The 21,356-nt window shown below is 40.5% G+C and overlaps 1 protein-coding gene across 2 annotated transcripts in view; it reads right to left on the bottom strand.

Moving 5' to 3' along the window:
- The window catches only part of LOC140492012 (follistatin-related protein 5-like), a 563,483-nt gene that overhangs the window by 450,385 nt on the left and 91,742 nt on the right, over positions 1 to 21,356 (bottom strand). For both annotated transcript variants that reach the window (XM_072590618.1, XM_072590617.1), the window contains exon 3: positions 14,915 to 14,945. In XM_072590618.1, coding sequence (XP_072446719.1) covers positions 14,915 to 14,945 — 31 coding nt within the window. The remainder of the gene's footprint in view (positions 1 to 14,914; positions 14,946 to 21,356) is intronic.

Here is a 21,356-nt window from a genome sequence, read left to right on the forward strand (position 1 = left end):
GCTATTATGGTATTAATTGAGGTTGTAACCCTCAGACTATTGTACGGATTTTCCAGCTGACTTCATTGTTTAAGCTGTTGCCTATGATGAAGGTTGCTGCCCTCATCCTCTGAGTATGCCCTGCCTGGACTAGTGTGGTTGAGAAATGATACTTCCTGTTTTCATGAGAATAGTCTCTTGTAGTTAATAACAAATAGCTTATTGCATGTTAGCAATGAGATATATATTCGATCATCATCAAGGATGGGAGGAAAACCAGATGTTACGTCTTATTGCTTTAAGGCCCTGATCTATTCCACCACAAGTCCATATTACATCACTGTAGTGGGTGGTTCTTGTGGCATTTCAGGGTTAACCCTTTCAGACCCATATATAACATAGACAAAAACAGATGCTACATGAAGTGAGCGGAATGTTTTATGGTATTAATGTTTCTTCATCCTTTATGTTATGCATAATTTTAAACAGTTAGTCTTTTTCAACAAGAAAACAAAAGACTTAAAAAGAGCAATGTCAAGCAGGGGACCAAAGATTGGTGTGGACTGAAGGTGGAAAATGTGATGAAATATTGGAATTCAGGATATACTAACTGTTCAGCTCCAAGATTTATGTAGACAGATTAAGTACTCATTTCCTCACTTTACCCTGCACCCCCTTGCTACCAAATGTGGGGCTCTGAACAATTTTATTTACTCCTGATTCTTCTCACCTAATATCATTGGGCAACCATGCATGAGATGATAGACAGAGACCTCTGGCAGCCAGGCTGAGAATTATCATCCTGGTTTCCATTTGGCAAATCAGCATCTCCATTGTCGTAATTCAATATGTTAATCAAAATTAGCAACATGGATTCCACCATTCCCCATGATTGTATTCACTATAGCTCTGCACAAAGTATGATGTTTCATAATGTATAATGTTTGAATTATACAAGAGGATGTGGAATAAGCTTATGCTCGCAACACTCAGTCAGAAAGACAATCCAATTTGCAGCACCAGCATGTCAAATGGATGAAAGAAAAGGAGACTCCTGATGTCTAATGTTTTAGCTGTTCACTGTGATTGTACCATAGATATATAGGACTGACATACCTTGTTCTAACTAAAGTAATTCTTTAAAATAATCAGAGACATAGTGTAAAACATTGTCTCTGCTCAACCACACTGCAGCATTCAAATATAAAATCAGAAAAGATTGTTGACTGATGACAAAAATGTTGTGACTGAATGCAACATGGTACCTTAGAACATAGAACATAGAACATAGAAGAATACAGCGCAGTACAGGCCCTTCAGCCCTCGATGTTGCGCCGATCAAAGCCCACCTAACCTACACTAACCCACTATCCTCCATATACCTATCCAATGCCCGCTTAAATACCCATAAAGAGGGAGAGTCCACTACTGCTACTGGCAGGGCATTCCATGAATTTACGACTCGCTGAGTGAAGAACCTACCCCTAACATCAGTCCTATATCTACCCCCCCTTAATTTAAAGCTATGCCCCCTTGTAATAGCTGACTCCATACGTGGAAAAAGGTTCTCACTGTCAACCCTATCTAACCCCCTAATCATCTTGTACACCTCTATCAAATCACCCCTAAACCTTCTTTTCTCCAATGAAAACAACCCCAAGTGCCTCAGCCTTTCCTCATAGGATTTTCCTACCATACCAGGCAACATCCTGGTAAACTTCCTCTGCACCCGTTCCAGTGCCTCCACATCCTTCCTATAGTATGGCGACCAAAACTGCACACAATATTCCAGATGCGGCCGCACCAGAGTCTTATACAACTGCAGCATGACCTCAGGACTCCGGAACTCAATTCCTCTACCAATAAAAGCCAGTACGCCATATGCCTTCTTCACTGCACTATTTACCTGGGTGGCAACTTTCAGAGATCTGTGTACATGGACACCAAGATCCCTCTGCTCTTCCACACTACCAAGTAGTCTACCATTAGCACAGTAATCCATCTTTTTATTACTCTTACCAAAGTGAATCACTTCACACTTAGCTACATTGAACTCCATTTGCCACCTTTCTGCCCAGCTCTGCAGCTTCTCTATATCCCGCTGTAACCTGCCATATCCTTCCTCACTGTCTACAACTCCTCCGACTTTCGTATCATCCGCAAACTTGCTCACCCAACCTTCTAACCCTTCCTCCAGGTCATTTATAAAAATGACAAACAGCAATGGTCCCAAAACAGATCCTTGCGGAACACCGCTAGTGACGGCACTCCAAGATGAACCTTTGCCATCAACTACTACCCTCTGTCTTCTTCCAGAGAGCCAATTCCTAATCCAAACCTCCAACTCACCCTCAATGCCATATCTCTGTATTTTCTGCAGTAGCCTACCATGGGGGACCTTATCAAACGCCTTACTAAAATCCATATATACCACATCTACCGCTTTCCCCTCATCTACCTCCTTAGTCACCTTCTCAAAGAATTCAATAAGGTTTGTGAGGCACGACCTGCCCTTCACAAAACCATGCTGACTATCCTTGATCACATCATTCTTATCCAGATGTGCATAAATCCTATCCCTTACAATTCTCTCTAAGACTTTGCCCACAACAGAAGTGAGACTCACTGGCCTATAGTTACTAGGATTATCCCTACTCCCCTTCTTGAACAAGACCTTGAGTTTGAGATTCAACTAGACCATATTGTAGATGGCCTCAAATTATTTCATATGTTTAATATATGTACTCCTTTAATATTTCAATAATTACATGGGTGAATTGATGCATCTCACATCAATATAGAGCCTATGTCCTGAAATACTACAATATTAATACCTGAAACTTTCTGCCCTGGTTCACTGAGTGCTTGCATGATGGGTGGGCTGTCTTAAAGCGAAGGAAACGTGACAGATGCCAGTGAACCTAGCACTCAATTGCATTATTCAGTGCTACTAGTCAAAAACAGACTAACAGACAGCATTGGAAGAAAAGAATCCTTTCCTGTTGTAGCTTTAGCTAGGTTCTATCAGATCTTTCCCATTAAACATTATACAGGTTGCTTAATTATCATAAGCATAAACAAATATAGTTATTTGTGAAGTTGAGAAATATGCTGATTTCACTCTTTTTGTTTTAAGATATGGACTCGACTGACTAGACCAGCATTTAAAACCCCATCCCTCATTGCTCAGAGGGCAGTTAGGAGTCAACCACATTGCTTTTGATCTGGAGTCACACATAGGCCGGACCAGGTAAGGATGGTAGATTTCCTTCCCTAAAGGACTCTACTGAACCAGATGGGTTAATTGACAATGATTACATGCTGACCACTTTTAATTTCAGATTATTTTTTAAAATCAAGTTTTGCCACCTGCCTCACTGGGTTTTTAACCCATGCTTCCAGAACATTCACCTCAGATTCTGGATTACTACCCAGTTACCATTATCATGGCACCAATACCTCTCTATGTCCTGTCACCTGCTCTTGACCCTCCTATTTGCTTCTTCTCTTTTGACCTTTCACCGTGAGAAAGCTTTCAGGGGATGAGTGGCAAGAGGCAAGAAACAATTGACAGAGTGTGAGCAGCTTTGAGTTTAGGGTTGTAAAGAACTGAAGAGGTGGCCAGAAAGAGGGAGGTAGAAAACCGGGAAGAGGGAGATGGAGAGGAGCATGATTGGCAAGCAGGAAAGGCTACTCCAAAATAATAGTGATCAAGTTATGTGACCATACATCGTGTCCACCATAAAAGAATATTAATGCAAATTCCAAATACCAAATATGGACCCAGTCTCATTAAATATATGATGTTAAATTGGGCAAAGTAAATTGAGGATTACTGTTATGTTTCTATTGCTGCCTTACAGATATAGCACTGAAGATCAGACTTGGAATTTATTTTAAAGAAGATTTTTTTACAGTGACAATTTTCATTTATTACGTCATGATCTTACACATACAGCACACAAACACATTAACCAGGAAGATAAGAGTCCTGACAGTAAGAAGTTGTCTATGATCAGATTACTTATATTAAATGTGATCTGTCACAGTTTACTTCCCTTGCAACATAGTGTTTTGATTTATAAAGGAAACAGAAATTACATACTTTATGTCCTGATTATACTTACTATACATTTCAATGCTGAATTTCTGGATGCGTCAATAGCTGTCTGATTCATTTATTCCATTTCTAACTTGACCACAATATTGCCTGGTGTTGGAGTGAAGGTTTTCCAGCTGCAATGAAGCAGTCTACACAATCATGCACAATCAATATTATGGTGCCAAGATAAGCACGAGAGCCAAATCTATCTATTTTACCACCAGAAATTTCATTCCTTCATATTCTCATGTGACAGTACTGCAATGTACTTCTACCCATATTCCCCAATGATTCTAAGATTCTTCAGCAAGATTATACACTGAGTGACAATCAGTCAAGACTAGCTTCAATCTTAGCTTTATGTTATGTTTGATGGCTCTACCTCTTCTTTTATTACATGCAATGAAATTCAATCTTTGGCAGCTATAGTTCAGTTGGTGGCACTTCTGCCTCTAAATTATAAGGTTCTAGATTCAAGTCCATCTTCCAGCTTGAACACAAAATCAAAGCAAACACTTCAGAGCTCTATTGAGGGAGTATCCTTTAGATGAAACATTAAATTGAAGCATGATCTGCCTGTTGGGATGAATGTAGACAATCACACAGCACACAGTGAATATTTGCTAGAAAAAGGAAGTTATCCCTGGTCAATACTTATCCCTCAGCAATACAGAAATAAATTATCTGGTCTCTGTTATATAGATCTTGTGGGAGCTTGCTGCACATAAATTGGCTGCTGCATTTTATACATTGTCACAATACTTCCAAAGTACTTCATTGGCTATAAAGCCCTTTCAGACATCCAGTGGTCTTGAATGGTGCTAGACTCTATGCTTGTTTCTGGTCATTGGCTCAACTCACCTGCATATACATTCAATACTCCTTGTTGTGTTGTGACTCATGGGCAGAATATATCATCAGTATATCATAGCATGAGACCTGAGTGTATAAAATGTCTCAACTCTATATGATTTCAGATGATTTGAAGCCTGACAAACTACTGAAAGTATTCTGTACTGTTGTAACTTCATGTTATCACAGATACCTTGGTGCACAAGGAATGTGATGCTTTTATATATTAGTTAGTTGTGGGACATATCCGTACTCTTCGCCACCATAATCCCCACACCTAGTTTTTCATATTGTGGGAAATAACAATGTGATGCCCTCATCAGGTAAAATACCTTGCTGCACAAAAACACCCACCACTTCTTTGTTCCACCCATCTGCTCCCATTTTTGTTTTTGCTGACTCTAACACTTTGCCAGACACCTACTGCAAATCTATCTAAACCATTTAAAATTGATTTGTTACACAAAGGGTAACATCTATCCCAAATTTAAAACTAAGCTTTAGTTTGCTGTAGGCTGTATTTCTGGCCTATTGTAAGGTAAATCTTCGTCAAGCTGTCAATATTGTTGAGTGGGGAAAGAGGCGTAAATTGATTTCATTGTAATGATTTCATTTTGAATGAGACATTTCACTTTGAATTTCATTATAAGGTAGTGTACCTGAACAGGACACAGGAACAGATTGCTTTCAAGATGCATTTAAACAAATTTGTATTTGTTGTTCATATCGAGTGCTGACCTAAAATATTTACACAGGTCCAGCATACATATTACACCCAGGAAAATAAACAACTGGAAATGAATAATAACAGGTACTATTAGCCAGGTATTCTCAAAATTCATCGATGGAGATCAGAACGAAAATTTGCAGGACATCAAATCAACCTGTGTCATCATGAAATTAAATGGATTGAGGGCTAATAACAGGATTCATTCATCATGAACTCTGGAAGAATGAGCACGGTAGCATCAATACATTCCTCGGAATGTTTTTCTTAGGCTAACAATTTTTGATGCTTTGCATGTCATTTTTATAATCATGGTGTCAGGAATGAACATGATTTGAACTATGATTCTAACTGTGCCTTACCCTGCTCAATGTACACTTACCAATTCATTTATTAAAGAGTTGTAACATAATATTCAATTTATCTTGATAGTTGACAGCTTATAGGGAAGTGATGCTGAACGTCGGAGACACATGTCAAATTTTTTGACCTAGTGAACTTTGCTTAATGATATACTGCTGGCTGTGTAATTATTTTAGGACTGAAATTAATACCTTACTAATTTTCTATGTTAAACGCCATTTATCACTGTTGCTAAGAGACCGTACTGTTCTCAAAATAAAATCTGATATGTATAAGCTGCTTTTATTGTTTCACACTAATAGTAATTGCAATAAGCAAGCTCTGTGAAAAAGAAAACCTGGACTAGGACACTTCCTGATCATATTGATCATATTGAATGGCGGTGCAGGCTCGAAGGGCAGAATGGCCTACTCCTGCATCTATTGTCTATTGTCATAACATTTCCACTTACAGTCACAGAGTCATAGAGCAGAGAAACAGAATCTTCAGTCCAACTAGTCCATGCCAACAGGTTTCCCAAAGAAAACTGGTCCCATTTGTTGGTGTTTGGCCCATATCCCTCTAAACATGTTCTATTTATGTACCTGTCCCAATGTCGTTTTAATGTTGTAACTGTATTTGCATCTGCCAACTCCTCTGACAGTTCATTCCATAAATACACCACCCTCTGTGTGAAAACGTTGCTCCTCAGGTCTCTGTTAAATCTTTCCCCTCTCACCTTTAAACTATGCCCTCTAGTTTTCAATTCCCCTACCCTAGGGAAAAACACCTTTGCATTCACCCTGTCTATGTCACCCATCATTTTATAAACCTCTATAAAGGTCACTCCTCAACCTCCTACACTCCAGGGTAATAAGTCCCAGCCTATCCAGCCTCTCCTTATAATTCAAACCCTCTAGTTCCAGTAAATAATAATAAATCCCTGATAAATCATTTCTGCACCCTTTCTAATTATTGCTTCACTGAATATGCATAGCAAAACCTCATTTTGACAAGCTCATGTGAAAATTTGTTGGCCGTTATTTAAGTTGTGAAAATGAATTATTTTATGATGTGTCTTCACAGTTAACACGAATCAGTTTGGTGGTCATATGATTTCAACATTGCTGATGTGTAACTTGAAAAGTTGCAGTTATACATTGCAGTTACACTGGGAGATTGGAAAATCTCCTACAAAAATGATGCATGATATGACAGCAAAAAAAAGGGAAGTGATGTGATTTGTGTTATTTTTTATATGTTATCCCACATAAAATTCCACAGAGTCAGATTTTTATTGAGGCAGATGTCTTCAAGTTTGTTAACAAACTAACTTTGACACAGTTACGCTATTACATACTTACTGATGTTACTATACATCACACGTGCATCACTGACTGACCAAAGACACCACACTGATTCAATTACACAGAGAAAACATCACTGAAGATGAGAGATTCTAGCGTAATTTGGTTAAGGAGGCAAACATCAAGGATAACTGAAAGACATCAGGAAATCATTACAGCCTAAAACGTCTTCACTGCAATTTTACCCAGCCTTGGTACCTTCAGATAAAATTGTTATATTCATTGTGGAGCTCCAGAAGGAGATACAGAAAGGTTTCCTAGGTATGCTTGTTAGTAAAGCAATTATTGCAAACAGTGGTGTGAAACTGGTGGGCAACTATATAAGCAGCTAAAGCAGCAGGAAACTTCAACAAGGTTCTCTAAATATAATGTTCCATCTGTGATATTCAGTAGAACATTAGGGAACAAGTTAAAGCTGAAACATTGCTGGGCCCCTTTATTCCACACCCTGCCTCTGCCCCTCACACACTGCTTCACTACACATCTTGCCAATATTTTAATTGTACTTGGACACAGTGCAATTTTTATGTCTCAAGTACAGCATGAAATAGTTGCAAGACAGAGGAGAGGAACATACATACAGAATGCTGGGATGTTATGGGATGACTGTTTTAAATTATCCTGTTATTACATAGTAAAATGGAGAAGTTTGGAGAGGAGAATATGACCTAAATAAATCTACCCAGAGACTCATGTGACCAACTCATAGTGGAGACAAAGTCAAATCAAACTTGAGATGTACATGAAGTGCACATTTTAGCACTTTGACACTTTAGCAAGGAGTAACAACTTGCTGGCTGCATACAGACCATAGGCTCAATGTTCATAGACAGAAACATTTTGGAAAGAAAACAGACTTAAGGTGGTGTTATGACAGCAAAAGAGAAGGTCTGGTGTTTGGAAGCCACCAAAGCAGAATGCTAGGAATGACATAATTTGAAGAAACAAGAGTTGTTTAAGTTTAAAAGATTTGAAGAGTTGGCTTTTTGCTGGAAGTCAATTTCATTAGACTTCAGAAAATTGAGTGGAGACAGTGAAAAGTTCATCCTAGTCTGGTAGTGGCTAGAGGTCTCATTCAAGTGGAGATAAACATGGGAACTTCAATAACAAGACTACAATTCATTAGTGGAATTGTGTGTTTGTGGAAGCAATGTACAAATGTGGTACAGGGGTCCTAATCATGTTAAGGTGTTAATGGGAAATGTGGTTTTGTAACTGAGTGTGTTGGTTGTCTTCTAAGTAGTGGTAAAAGCTGAAAAGGTGTTGCTGGAAAAGCGCAGCAGGTTAGGCAGCAACCAAGGAGCAGGAGAATTGAAATTTCGGCATGAGCCCTTCTTCAGGAATGAGGAAAGTGTGCCAAGCAGGCGAAGATAAAAGGTAGGGAAGAGGGACTTGGGGAAGGGCGTTGGAAATGCAATAGATGAAAGGAGGTTAAGGTGAGGGTGATAAGGTGAGGGTGATAGGGCAGAGTGGGGGTGGGGGCGGAGAGGTCAGGAAGAAGATTGCAGGTTAGGAAGGTGGTGCTGAGATCGAGGGTTGGGACTGAAACAAGGTGGACGGAGGGGAAATGAGGAAACTTGAGAAATCTGAGTTCATCCCTTGTGTTGGAGGGTTCCTAGGCGGAAGATGAGGCGCTCTTCCTCCAACCGTCATGTTGCTATGGTCTGGCGATGGAGGAGTCCAAGGACCTGCATGTCCTTGGTGGAGTGGGAGGGGGAGTTCAAGTGTTGAGCCACGGGGTGGTTGGGTTGGTTGGTCCGGGTGTCCCAGAGGTGTTCTTTGAAATGTTCTGTAAGTAGGCGGCCTGTCTCCCCAATATAGAGGAGGCCACATCGGGTGCAGTGGATGCAGTAAATGATGTGTGTGGAGGTGCAGGTGAATTTGTGGTGGATATGGAAGGATCCCTTGGGACCTTGGAGGGAAGGAAGGGGGGAGGTGTGGGCGCAAGTTTTGCATTTTTTGCGGTTGCAGAGGAAGGTGCCGGGAGTGGAGATTGGGTTGGTGGGGGGTGTGGACCTGACGAGGGAGTCATGGAGGGAGTGGTCTTTTCGGAATGCTGATAGGGGAGGGGAGGGAAATATATCCCTGGTGGTGGGGTCTGTTTGGAGGTGGCGGAAATGATGACGGATGATACAATGTTAATTTTTCATTTGTTTATGACTGTGCAAGTTTAGTATGTTCTTATTAGCGAGCATTAGGATTACTATAAGAATTAGGGACAGTTACTTTAGAGCATTTAGACTCTGTCCAATCAACAGTTAAAAGATTTTGTGAGGCACTTAGGCTTAGAATTTCGTCCAAAAGTAAAATAAATCTGAAATTTTACGAAGCAAGTTTTGCAGGTTGAAACTGAGGACAATGAAATAAAGGAGGAGCAGCATTTACACAATATCAAAATAACAAGGAGGAATGAGGAAGAGAGAAGGGACAGAGGAAAAAGAGAGAAGAAAGTTTCAGAAAAAAAAATTGGGTAAAGGAGTTTGAACTAATGCTGCTACATTTGAGGAGCAGAAACTCCCATTCCCTTGAAGACATTATTAGCTCAGACTGGTGTAGGGACAATTTGATTCAAACTTAAGAATTAAATGAGTGAAAAGGCAGAGGTAGAAGTTTTCATTGTCTTTTGAAAGGGTGGCTCAACTTTCAAAGTGACCAGTCCAGCACTGTCCTTATTACTGCAGAGTAAGCATTTTGGTAATGTGCACAAAGTTTAATCCCTCGTACTTGAAAAAAGTGCCACTGATTACAAGGTCATAGGAAAATACTACCTTAAGTGTATACCAGTTAGTGATGGAGGGCATGGTCAAAAATTCTATTTCCATAAGGAAGTGCCTTAACAGACGTAAAATAAATGACAGGCACCAAGTATAACACCTACAACATTAATCATGAAGAGATTTTTAGAATGTAAAGGTAGAAATGCAAAGGCTTATTACAACATAATAAAGCAATACCACTGCCAAGAAAGAGACAGGCAGTTAATGGTCTGTCATCGTAGGAGCAGAGATGAATTGAAGGGAGGCACAGGTGAGGCTCACATTAAACCCTCTCCCTGTCTGATTAACCAATAGTGAAATAACCTAGTCTCTTTATTCATTCACCTAGATGCAAATCAGCACACAAACTTAATGAGGCTGCTCGGTCGCCTTTAAAAGGCATATGTAGAGACAAGGCAGGCTGCGTCACTCTAGTTCCACATGACGTGGACCCCTAACAGCATGCATAACTGTGCAAGCAACCGAAGAAAGCAAGCAAACTCAAGAAAATGTGTTTCAAAATGATTCTTTTGTTTCATCTATAAATCATAGGGAATCCCCAGTTTGTTATGACAAGACTCAGTCGGGTCCCTGAATTTGTTACAGTTTCGGATGGAAACTGTCAAGGCAGCTATTTTAAAAAATCAAACATTTCTAAACAAAATTTAGATAAAAACAATGTCTGGCTGATGTGACTGGTCATCTGAGATTTATACTTAATTGGATTGAATACTCAAAGTTTCAAACAAATGGTTTTAATGAAATTGCTCTCAGCTAAACTCTTAAGCATAAATTAGTTCTCATTTGTTACAAATCGGCGTTAAGTTTCCTGTCTCATCCAAAGAAGCCTGAAATTATACTGGTGTGAATGTAAGTGTCAGTGATAGAATATTCAACACCCTTGAGTACTGCACTAAGCTCTGATCACCAAGACACAGGGAAACATGCAGATTAGGAAATAATATAAAAAAGAAAATTCAACATTAATCTGTGTGTGTGAAATGTTTTGCAGAGTTTGTTTCAGGCAGGGGGAAGGTCCCAAATCATCATGAGTTAAGGATGCTCTTAATTCCCAGGTTTAATTTCAATGTGAATGATGGGGTATCTCAAAGCAGGCATCTAAAGTAAGACATATTGTTTCCTACTTTAGATTTTGTCTAAGTTAGATAGGCTGGATTGAAATCACAAACAAAATCAGAAATTGCTAAAAACTTCAGCAGGGCCAACAAAATGTTTAATGACTATACTCTGGATTTTAATTATTTTCTTGAAATTCTGACTTAAAGGCCAGAATGGCAGATACAAAAATTATTTTGATATGGAATATTTTTCATGTAATCCTCTCTGCCCAATGATTTCAGTAAGAGTTAAAATTCATCAACATTTAAAAAAGCTTTCAGGTTCATCTCACAAACAAGATGCCAATTAAAAAGAATTTTACTTGCAGACCTTTGTTAGGATACAGGCATACACATTCAGCAGTACAGTTTTGCCAATTACCAGATCTGTCTCAATACAAAATATGCCATATTCTTCACAAAACTTGTTTTTGTAGCTATAAAAATTGACGACAACCTATATTCATTCATTTCAAGTACTATTTTGTGCAATCTTCATTTAAATTTGGTTCTGAAAGAGTTCTTGGTCAATTGGGTCAATGGGCTGAGGAATGGCAGATGGAATTATTTCAGATAAATGTGAGGTATTGCATTTCGGTAAAACAAACAAAGGCAGGACTTATAAAGTTAATGGTAGGGCTCTGAATAACAGAAAGACCTAGGGGTTCAGGTACATAATTTTATGAAATTTGTGTCAAATACATACAGGGTGGTTAAGGTGTTTAAAACACTTGTCTTCATTGCTCAGACCTTTGAGTATAGGAGTTAGGAAAAGCACAGCAGGTCAGGCAGCATCCAAGGAGCAGGAGAATTGACGTTTCGGGCATGAGCCCTTCTTCAGGAATGAGGAAAGTGTGTCCAGCAGGCTAAGATAAAAGGTAGGAAGGAGGGACTTGGGGGAGGGGTGTTGGAAATGCGATAGGGACGAGGGACCTGAAGAGGGAGTCACAGAGGGAGTGGTCTTTTCAGAATGCTGATAGGGAAGGGGAGGGAAATATATCCCTGGTGGTGGGGTCCGTTTGGAGGTGGTGGAAATGACGACGGATGATACGATGGATATGGAGGTTGGTGGGGTGGTAGGTGAGGACCAGTGGGGTTCTGTCCTGGTGGCGATTGGAGGGGTGGGGCTCAAGGGCGGAGGAGCAGGAAGGGTAGGAGATGTGGTGGAGGGCATCGTCGATTTTGTCTGGGGGGAAATTGCGGTCTTTGAAGAAGGAGGCCATCTGGGTTGTACAGTATTGGAACTGGTCCTCCTGGGACCAGATGCAGTGGAGACGAAGGAATTGGGAATATGGGATGGCGTTTTTACAGGGGGCAGGGTGGGAGGAGGTGTAGTCTAGGTAGCTGTGGGAGTCAGTCGGCTTATAGTAAATGTCCATGTTGATTCGGTCGCCTGAGATAGAAATGGAAAGGTCTAGGAAGGGGAGGGAGGAGTCTGAGACGGTCCAGGTAAATTTGAGGTCGGGGTGGAAGGTGTTGGTAAAGTGGATGAACTGTTCAACTTCCTTGTGGGAGCACGAGGCAGCGCCGATACAGTAATCGATGTAGCTGAGGAAAAGGTGGGGGGTGGTGCCAGTGTAGCAGCGGAAGATGGACTGTTCCACATATCCTACGAAGAGGCAGGCATAGCTGGGGCCCATGCGGGTGCCCATGGCTACTCCTTTGGTTTGGAGGAAGTGGGAGGATTGGAAAGAGAAATTGTTCAGGGTGAGGACCAGTTCAGTCAGTCGAAGGAGGGTGTCAGTGGAAGGGTACTGGTTGGTACGGCGGGAAAGGAAGAAGCAGAGGTCTTTGAGTCCTTCGTGATGGGGGATGGAGGTGTACAGGGATTGGATGTCCATGGTGAAGATAAGGCTTTGGGGACTGGGAAGCGAAAATCATGGAGGAGGTGGAGGGCGTGGGTGGTGTCCCGAACATAGGTGGGGAGTTCTTGGACTAAGGGGGACAGGACCGTGTCGAGGTATGCAGAGATGAGTTCGGTGGGGCAGGAGCAGGCTGAGACAATGGGTCGGCCGGGGCAGTCAGGTTTGTGGATTTTTGGGCAGGAAGTAGAAATGGGTGGTGCGAGGTTGTGGGACTATGAGGTTGGAGGCAGTGGATGGGAGGTCCCCTGAGGCGATGAGGTTATGGATGGTCTGGGAGATGATGGTTTGGTGGTGGGAGGTGGGGTCATAGTCAAGGGGGCAGTAGGAGGAGGTGTCCGCGAGCTGGCGTTTAGCTTCAGCGGTGTAAAAGTCGGTGCGCCAAACTACTACCGCACCTAGGAACCCTCCAACCACAAGGGATGTCCGCCTAGGAACCCTCCAACCACAAGGGATGTCCGCCTAGGAACCCTCTAACCACAAATGATGAACTCAGATTTCTCCAGTTTCCTCATTTCCCCTCCCCCACCTTGTCTCAGTCCCAACCCTCGAACTCAGCACCACCTTCCTAACCTGCAATCTTCTTCCTGACCTCTCCGCCCCTACCCCCACTCTGGCCTATCACCCTCACCTTGACCTCCTTCCACCTATCGCATTTCCGACGCCCCTCCCCCAAGTCCTTCCTCCCTATCTTTTATCTTAGCCTGCTGGACACACTTTCCTCATTCCTGAAGAAGGGCTCATGTCCAAAACATCGATTCTCCTACTCCTTGGATACTGCCTGACCTGCTGCGCTTTTCCAGCAACACATTTTCAGCTCTGATCTCCAGCATCTGCAGTCTTCACTTTCTCCTAGGAGTTAGGAAGTCATGTTGAGGTTGTACAGGATGTTGGTGAGGCCTCTTCTGGAGTACCGTGTGCAGTTCTGGTCACCCCGCGATAGGAAGGATATTATTAAATTGGAGATGGTTCAGAAAAGATTGAGCAAGATGTTGCCAGGAATGGGAGGTTTGAGTTAGAAAGATAGACTGGGACATTTTTCACTGGAGTGTACGAGGTTGAGGGGTGACTTTATAGAGGTTTATAAATTTATAAAGGCCATAGATAAGGTGAATAGCAAAGGTCTTTTCCCCAGGGTAGGGGAATTTAAAACTAGAGGGCATATTTTAAGATGAGAGGAGAAAGATTTAAAAAGGGCGAGGGGCAATTTTTGCACAGCATGTGTTTTGTATGTGGAACAAACGTCCCCCAGAGGAAGTTATAACATTTAGAATACAGTTTGATAAGTACATGAGTCAGAAGAATGCAGGCAAGTGGAACTAATTTGGCTTGGGAATGTGGTTGGCGTGGACTATTTGGATTTAAGGATCTGTTTCCATGCTGTCCAAGTTTATGACTCTATGATGGGACCCAAAATGTTAACTTTGATTTTTCTCCAAAGATGCTGCCAGACCTGCTGAGTTTTTCCAGCAATTTCTGATTTGATTTGTGATTTCCAGCGTCCACAGTTCTTTGTTGTTTTGAAATCACATCTCTAGTGTCTGTGTTTAACCTTTGCTCAGCAGCGAATCAATCAGAAGAGGAAATTCAGCATTGGTTTACCAATTTTTGGACGACAAATTAATTTTGGGTTGCATTCTCCCCAGAAGTGTGTCTCGTTCTAAAATTGGAAAATGGCAAAAATAAGTTTACTGACATTCACCTGAAATAGGTGTTTTGCACTTTGCATGTATGAATCTAGATCCTAAATGCATTTGTAAAATACTAACTGAAAGTTGTCTACTACATATTTAAATTAGAGTCACTTACCTTTTCTCTTCATCAAATCTGAAGTTTCCCCCTGAAACAAAAGAAAAGAAACAGTTTGTCATGTATCAATTATTTAGGTATACTGTAACCTTATTAATGCCAATTTATTATTGTCAAACTCTGCAGGTCCAAGCAGCAACAAGCATAAGAATTTAAGGTTGATCTGTGACTTTATGCCATTGACCATCTTCTCTATCATCCAAATTAAGATATCAGTCACTTCTAGAAATATCTTAGTAGTTTTTTCAAGTCAGTTTTAAATAAATTGGGTTCTGAATTTTGCTAATTGAATAAGTATTGTATTAACATTATAAATATGAAATATCAAGATGTTCAAACCATACTGGGTTTAGTGGTTTTAATCTCCTTCAACAGTTGCTTCAGCTCTTTGGTTATATCATCAGCTATTGGTATTTAAAGTATTATTTTGTTTAAAAAAACTGAAATCTGCACAAATAATGCCTGTTACTCTTCAGCTTGCTGGTTATATCATCAGTTCTTGCTATTTAAACTGTTATTTTGTTTAAAAAACTGAAATCTGCATAAAAATGCCTGCTTTCTTACAGCTTTCTTACAGGTTTGTAAGATTAATTAATTAATCCAATCAAAAATTGAAGTAGATGGACTAGCCAGCCATGTTACAATCTGATGAAAGATCATTGACTTGAAACATTAACTATTTCTCTCCCACCAGACACTGTCTGACCTGCTGAGTGTTTCCAGCATGCACTGTTTTCACTCTAAGGTCCTTTGCTATTTGTCAGACTACCACAATAGAAATAAAGGCAAGAGGAGGGAACCTGCCATTCTATAATATCTTTCACAACTTCAAAGCTAATGAAGTATGTTTGAAGTGTGGTTTCTGTTATATGTAGGGAAATGTGATAGCCACTGTGAGTATTGCTCAAGCTAATAACATAAATAACCAGTGAAATTGTTTTTCAGAGTGCTGGTGGAGAACTAAGTATTGTCCAGGACTTTAAAATGACTCCAGATCCTTACTTCAGTAGTGCCTCAGGATATTGTATATCCTGTTACAGGATAGAAATGGTTCTGATCAAAATCACAAAAGACATACAATGGGAGTATGATCTCACTAAACTAAAGTCCCTCAATTTTCCTAATCTGTCTCCAACGTTTGACAACTAGGCATATTATCTTTCTCCAATGCCATTCTGTTCTCCTTCCTTTGGGATGGACTGTCCCCATCAGTTTCTTTATTCCCCTAAACCAGTTGTAGGTACAGAATTACCTGCAACGTTTCTCTTTCCATCCCAGCAGTATTACTTCTAAAATTACTCAAGGGAATCTCTGCTACTTAGAGTCATGTAAATCACAACGTCATCAATCACATGGCTCAATAAGACAGAAGTCATAAGTCTAGAAAGAGCACATGAAGAGAGAGGTCTCCATATTACATGAGAGATGTGTAGTTGAGAACCTACTGTGTATTGGTGTAAATAAAAGGTATGTTACATTAAATAGGAGTTGAAGAGACTTGCTTAGTCATAAGGTGCAAAACAACCTGAGGTAGCGCTCTCAGTAATTCTTTTCTTTCTGCGCAGACTTCCGAGGTCCATACTCAGCAGCAACTTTCAGAACTTAGTATCGGCTCGCTAGTTGGTGTGCATGGACCCTCAGAGATAGTATTTCTGCAAAGACCACAGCCAGAGATATTCCAGACTAGTGTCTCAATGTGCAGGCAGCAGTATTGGCTTAAGCACTAAATATAACAATATCCTCAGCTAATTTGCATTTCTTATCTCTTTGCTATAATTATACAGTATCATCTGCAAACACGTCAGGATCTACATGCATGCTGAGAACATCTTGCTGTACTTTAGCACCACTTGTTTTATCCCTTCCACTGTGGTTTGTCAAACTGCCTGACTGACATCCAATGCTGGATAAGCAGAAATATCTTCCTTTACAGTTCTATTAGGATCAAAACCAATCATTTTGGTTCCTACCGCAAGCTATGTTCTCTAGCTTGATTCCTATCCCTCAGTGTCTGTCACTGACCTAGACTGCTCACATGTTACTGTATTTAAGACATTACAAAAGCAGTAGCAATAGTTGCTCTCCATGTGAAAAGGTAAATGATGTCTCAGTTTATTGTTTCATCTGAAAGATAGCACCTCAAATTGTGCAGTGCTCTGTACTGGAATGGCAGCTCAACTTTTGCTCAAGTTTCTGGAAAGGAATTTGAATCCACAGGCCACGTGCCGCCACTTCAACAATGTTAACACCTGAAACAGCAGTTGATCAATAATCTCAGCAAAGTATCAAAAAGTGCTTCTATCTATCTATCACTCCAGCCTACCAGATTAATTTCCTGTAATCACAAAAATCTGGCTGTGCAGCTGAAAAGATTTTTGTGCCTCCCAGCGTTAGCAATTCAAGTTATCAAAGACTGATATGTTAAAAAAAAATCATAACATATTCAAAGCTGGGGCTGTATTTGTGCTGCTCTAGCCTAGAACTAGAATTATGACATTGAAACCAATTGTTTGCATTTAGTGCAATCAATAGTTCAAAAGGTTCTGACTATACTTCTTGTTGATGGAAATCTAATTTTAATTGCTCTTGAATATAACAAAAAGTAACTGCAATAAGACTGTGGGTAGTCCCTCACACCAGAAGAGCTCTGTTAAATATTTGCCAATCTTCAGTTCAATGTGTTTTGCTATATTCCTTCTCAGCATACTTCAGTCTCCCACATTGCTGAGATCACCACGTTAGAGACAAAAACACTGCAGATGCTGGAATCCAAAGTAGACAGGCAGGAGGCTGGAAGAACACAGCAAGTCAGGCAGCATCAGGAGGCAGAGAAGTCAACGTTTCGGGTGGAACCCTCCTTCAGTCCTGAAGGATTACACCCGAAATGTTAAGTTCTCCACCTCCTGATGCTGCCTGGTTTGCTGTGTTCTTCCAGCCTCCTGTGAGATCACCGTGTCACTTTTCCAGCCATGTGCAATTGTCTCATGGTCTCACAGACCTTTTAGTCTCTTCAACAGCTGCTTGAAGTGGGTGCAGCTAAACACTGTGTATACAAAACAGCATGATTGGTCCCAGTGTCAGCAACTTGGAATATTCTTAAAATTTTTTATTCATCTGTGGGATGTGGATGCTGCTAGGCCAACATTTATTGCCTATCCATAATTTCCCAGAGCACAGTTAGGTTCTGGGGGTCTGTATTCGCATGTAAGCCAGATCTGTCCTTCCCTGAAAAGGACATGAGTGAAGTTTTTACAACAATCGACAATTGGGACAAATAAATTATCATCCTTGTAATTAATGTATGATTGTTTAAAAATGCATGCATCAACAGACTGGGTTAAAAATCACACAACACCAGGTTATAGTCCAGCAGATTTATTTGGAAGCACTAGCTTTCGGAGCACCGCTCCATCAGGTCCTTCATCATCAACAGACTGAGTAGTGTTACCAGAACACTTTGAGCATAATTTTGTTTTTGTTCTTGTATCAACGGTGCAGAGTTGGAAGAAATTCCACTCTGTGACGTTTAGTTTAAAAATCGTTGCATGCGCTTCTGCATTTTGGAATGGTGAGGCAGGCTGGGTTGGGAATCAGTCTGGGTGGGGAAAGTGAGGACTGCAGATGCTGGAGATCAGTCTGGGTGACCTAGGAAGAGCATGAGAGGCTGCCTGGTCCCTGAGGTGGTCTAGACAGAAAGTCTGCATGGAGACTCCAATACTTTTAAGAATTGAAAAAACAAAGATTAAAACAAAACATTCATCCTGCTGTCACCTTCCTCACTCTTTGCCCGAACAACTCCAACATCTGCCTGTGCAATCACTCTCACTGTCCTGCATATCATGTGCTGTCCTATGTTAATCCTCCATCCCTATGGCCTCCGTGCCCTCTATGTCAACTTATGCCATGGCCCTCAAAAGCCCATCTTACAAGGCTCCCATAAGCCCCAACACGCCCCAAATCATCCCATGGCCTTCAGAGTCCCTGTCCCTACGCAGTGTCAACACTCACCTCCCACCTAGCACATTTTCTATTCTCTCTTTCTGTCAATGTGCCTATTACCCCAGATGGGTATGAATCAGGAAGTATCATGAGAGAGAATAAAGTTACCAGTCTATTTTGCCAGTCACTATTAAAAAAAAACTCAAGTAGGCAACCAAAACTGTGAAACTGCTTCAACTAATTCCTTATGAAAAACAACATTTCACTAAAATGATAAACATCTTCTGTCAAACCTTCAAGTAATTAGTACTTTAAATTGAACAGCTCCATTCAATAGGCAGGTGGAGCTGTCAATCAATAGGCACCCCATTGCGGAAATTATAGTTTGCAAAGTTAGCCATGCATCACAAATTCTGTAGTGATTTTATGTAACTAAGCACTCTGAAATGCCTAGCACTTTTAAAAATCTCCACAATTTATTTTGACAGATTATTGATAAATTTGCACATTCCAATGGTTTATGTATTCTTTAAACACAAGCAGGCCATTTCATGTTCCCAAAGGGTACATTACCTACACCAAAAAGGTGTCTGGGATCAGATTCAAAAGATACAAAAATATTATATATTAAACTCTTCTCCAGCCCTCATAAACTCATTTACCAGCAATGCAAAACCATGTAAACTAATCCACATTACCCCTGTCCTTATGCACCTCTGCCAACCTAATGCCTACTCTGACTCATGACCCGTCTCTCCTATGCCAACTATGTACCCTAGATGAATCAACAACACTTGAATTCAATTAACTGTACGAAACACATTTTCCAGACCTTGCATTTGCTTCTTTTGCAAGGCACTTTAAAATCCCTGTTCCTTTACTGTCAGTAGATTGTGATCCTAGAAATCCCTCCCTAGTTCTGCATATCCCTAAAGACTGAATGGTTTAAGAAAGCAAATCACCACCACCTTCTCAATAGCAATTAGGGGTGAGAGATAAATGTTGACTTAATTCGCCCAAATCCCATGAACAAAAACAAAATCCACAAGGACCAATGGATACAGGAGCAAGAAAAATCATTTGCATTTCTTTATTGCAGACTACACTCTATTGAGAAAAGCACTATTATTCATATGTATACTTAGAGACTTGAATACTTCCAGACATTTCATGGTTTTTGACCATTATTGACAGGATGACACTTCACTGAGTTTATTCAACATGTTAGCACAGTCCTTTCCGCAGTTAACTGTCGCGCCTCCCGGAAACAATTCCTGACCTCATCTATATGATGCCGTGGGACTATATCAGCAGGAGTACCTCAGCTCTCCAAAGAGGTAATCTGGCTAACCAAAAAAGAAATGCATTGAGAACAGACCTACTTTTACTGGGGCAAATCCCCATACCATGGCTTGCATGCTCCAGGGACCCCCAAATTCCCATTTCAGCTGGCGCAACCATTCATTTAATTGAGCAACAAGCCTCCAAAAACATGTGTGAAATAAGATTTAGCTCTATGATAATTATACCCACAGTTCAGTACTGCAATTGCAATTTCACATCCCTTTCAGTAATTTTGAAGATGCTCCCTGTCCAGCCAAAACTCAGGACCTTATAGTGCACTGTATTTTTCATCGATTTCAATGAAGTGTTGTCAAGCATACTAATGTCCACGTATCATTAACAGATCTCCCATGGTATTGGTAAAGCTTTTGAAAAGAAGCTATTCCACAGAGAGTCAAGATAGGGCACTTATTTCCATCAAATAATTAAGAATAGCACTAGCTCATTAAGCCCTGAAAGCCACTTCCAGAATTAATTTATTTCAAGGCAAACTGTCGCTCATTCATCTGTCTTTGCTGCATAACCCTGACACCCTCATCTAAATCAATATCTACCAATTCCTTACTTGAGAATTTGCATTGGTGACCCACAGTTATGTTAGGGAGCCAGTTATGGAATCTACTTTTGAACAGTTTCCAAGAATCACATTAAGAACTAATTGTTAGGCCACTCCAAATCCAGTTTACCAGCCAGAATTCATATAGTGGAAACAAGCTGCCATTCAGTAAACTATATTCAGGATAATTCCCTCAATTGTCAATCATACAGTTATGGAAATAAAAGAAGCCTCTGTATTTCAAGGCTTTCACAAGCATTATCCTATTTGATCTTTTCATTTTAAGTTTTTGATTTTGCTTCTTGTAAATTTTTGATGAATGAAGGATCTGTTTATTGTTTTAAAAATGATATTCTCTTACTTTCTTGCCTTCACGGGCATTCTATATTGTACAAACCTAAATTCTTAATTTAGATATTCCCTGTGGGTTATTGTAACTCACTGGCATCACATGAGAAGAATATCTTTAAGAACCACTTTTTAGGCTCTCCATTACCCTCTACCATTCTTGGATTTCCAGTCCATTCCTGGTTGAATGGATAATATTATATAGTAATAGAAAGTGTTTTCACATGTATTTACCTGCAGCTCTACCACAACAAT

The sequence above is a fragment of the Chiloscyllium punctatum genome, chromosome 20 (assembly GCF_047496795.1).
Source record: "Chiloscyllium punctatum isolate Juve2018m chromosome 20, sChiPun1.3, whole genome shotgun sequence".
NCBI classification, from domain to species: Eukaryota; Metazoa; Chordata; class Chondrichthyes; order Orectolobiformes; family Hemiscylliidae; genus Chiloscyllium; species Chiloscyllium punctatum.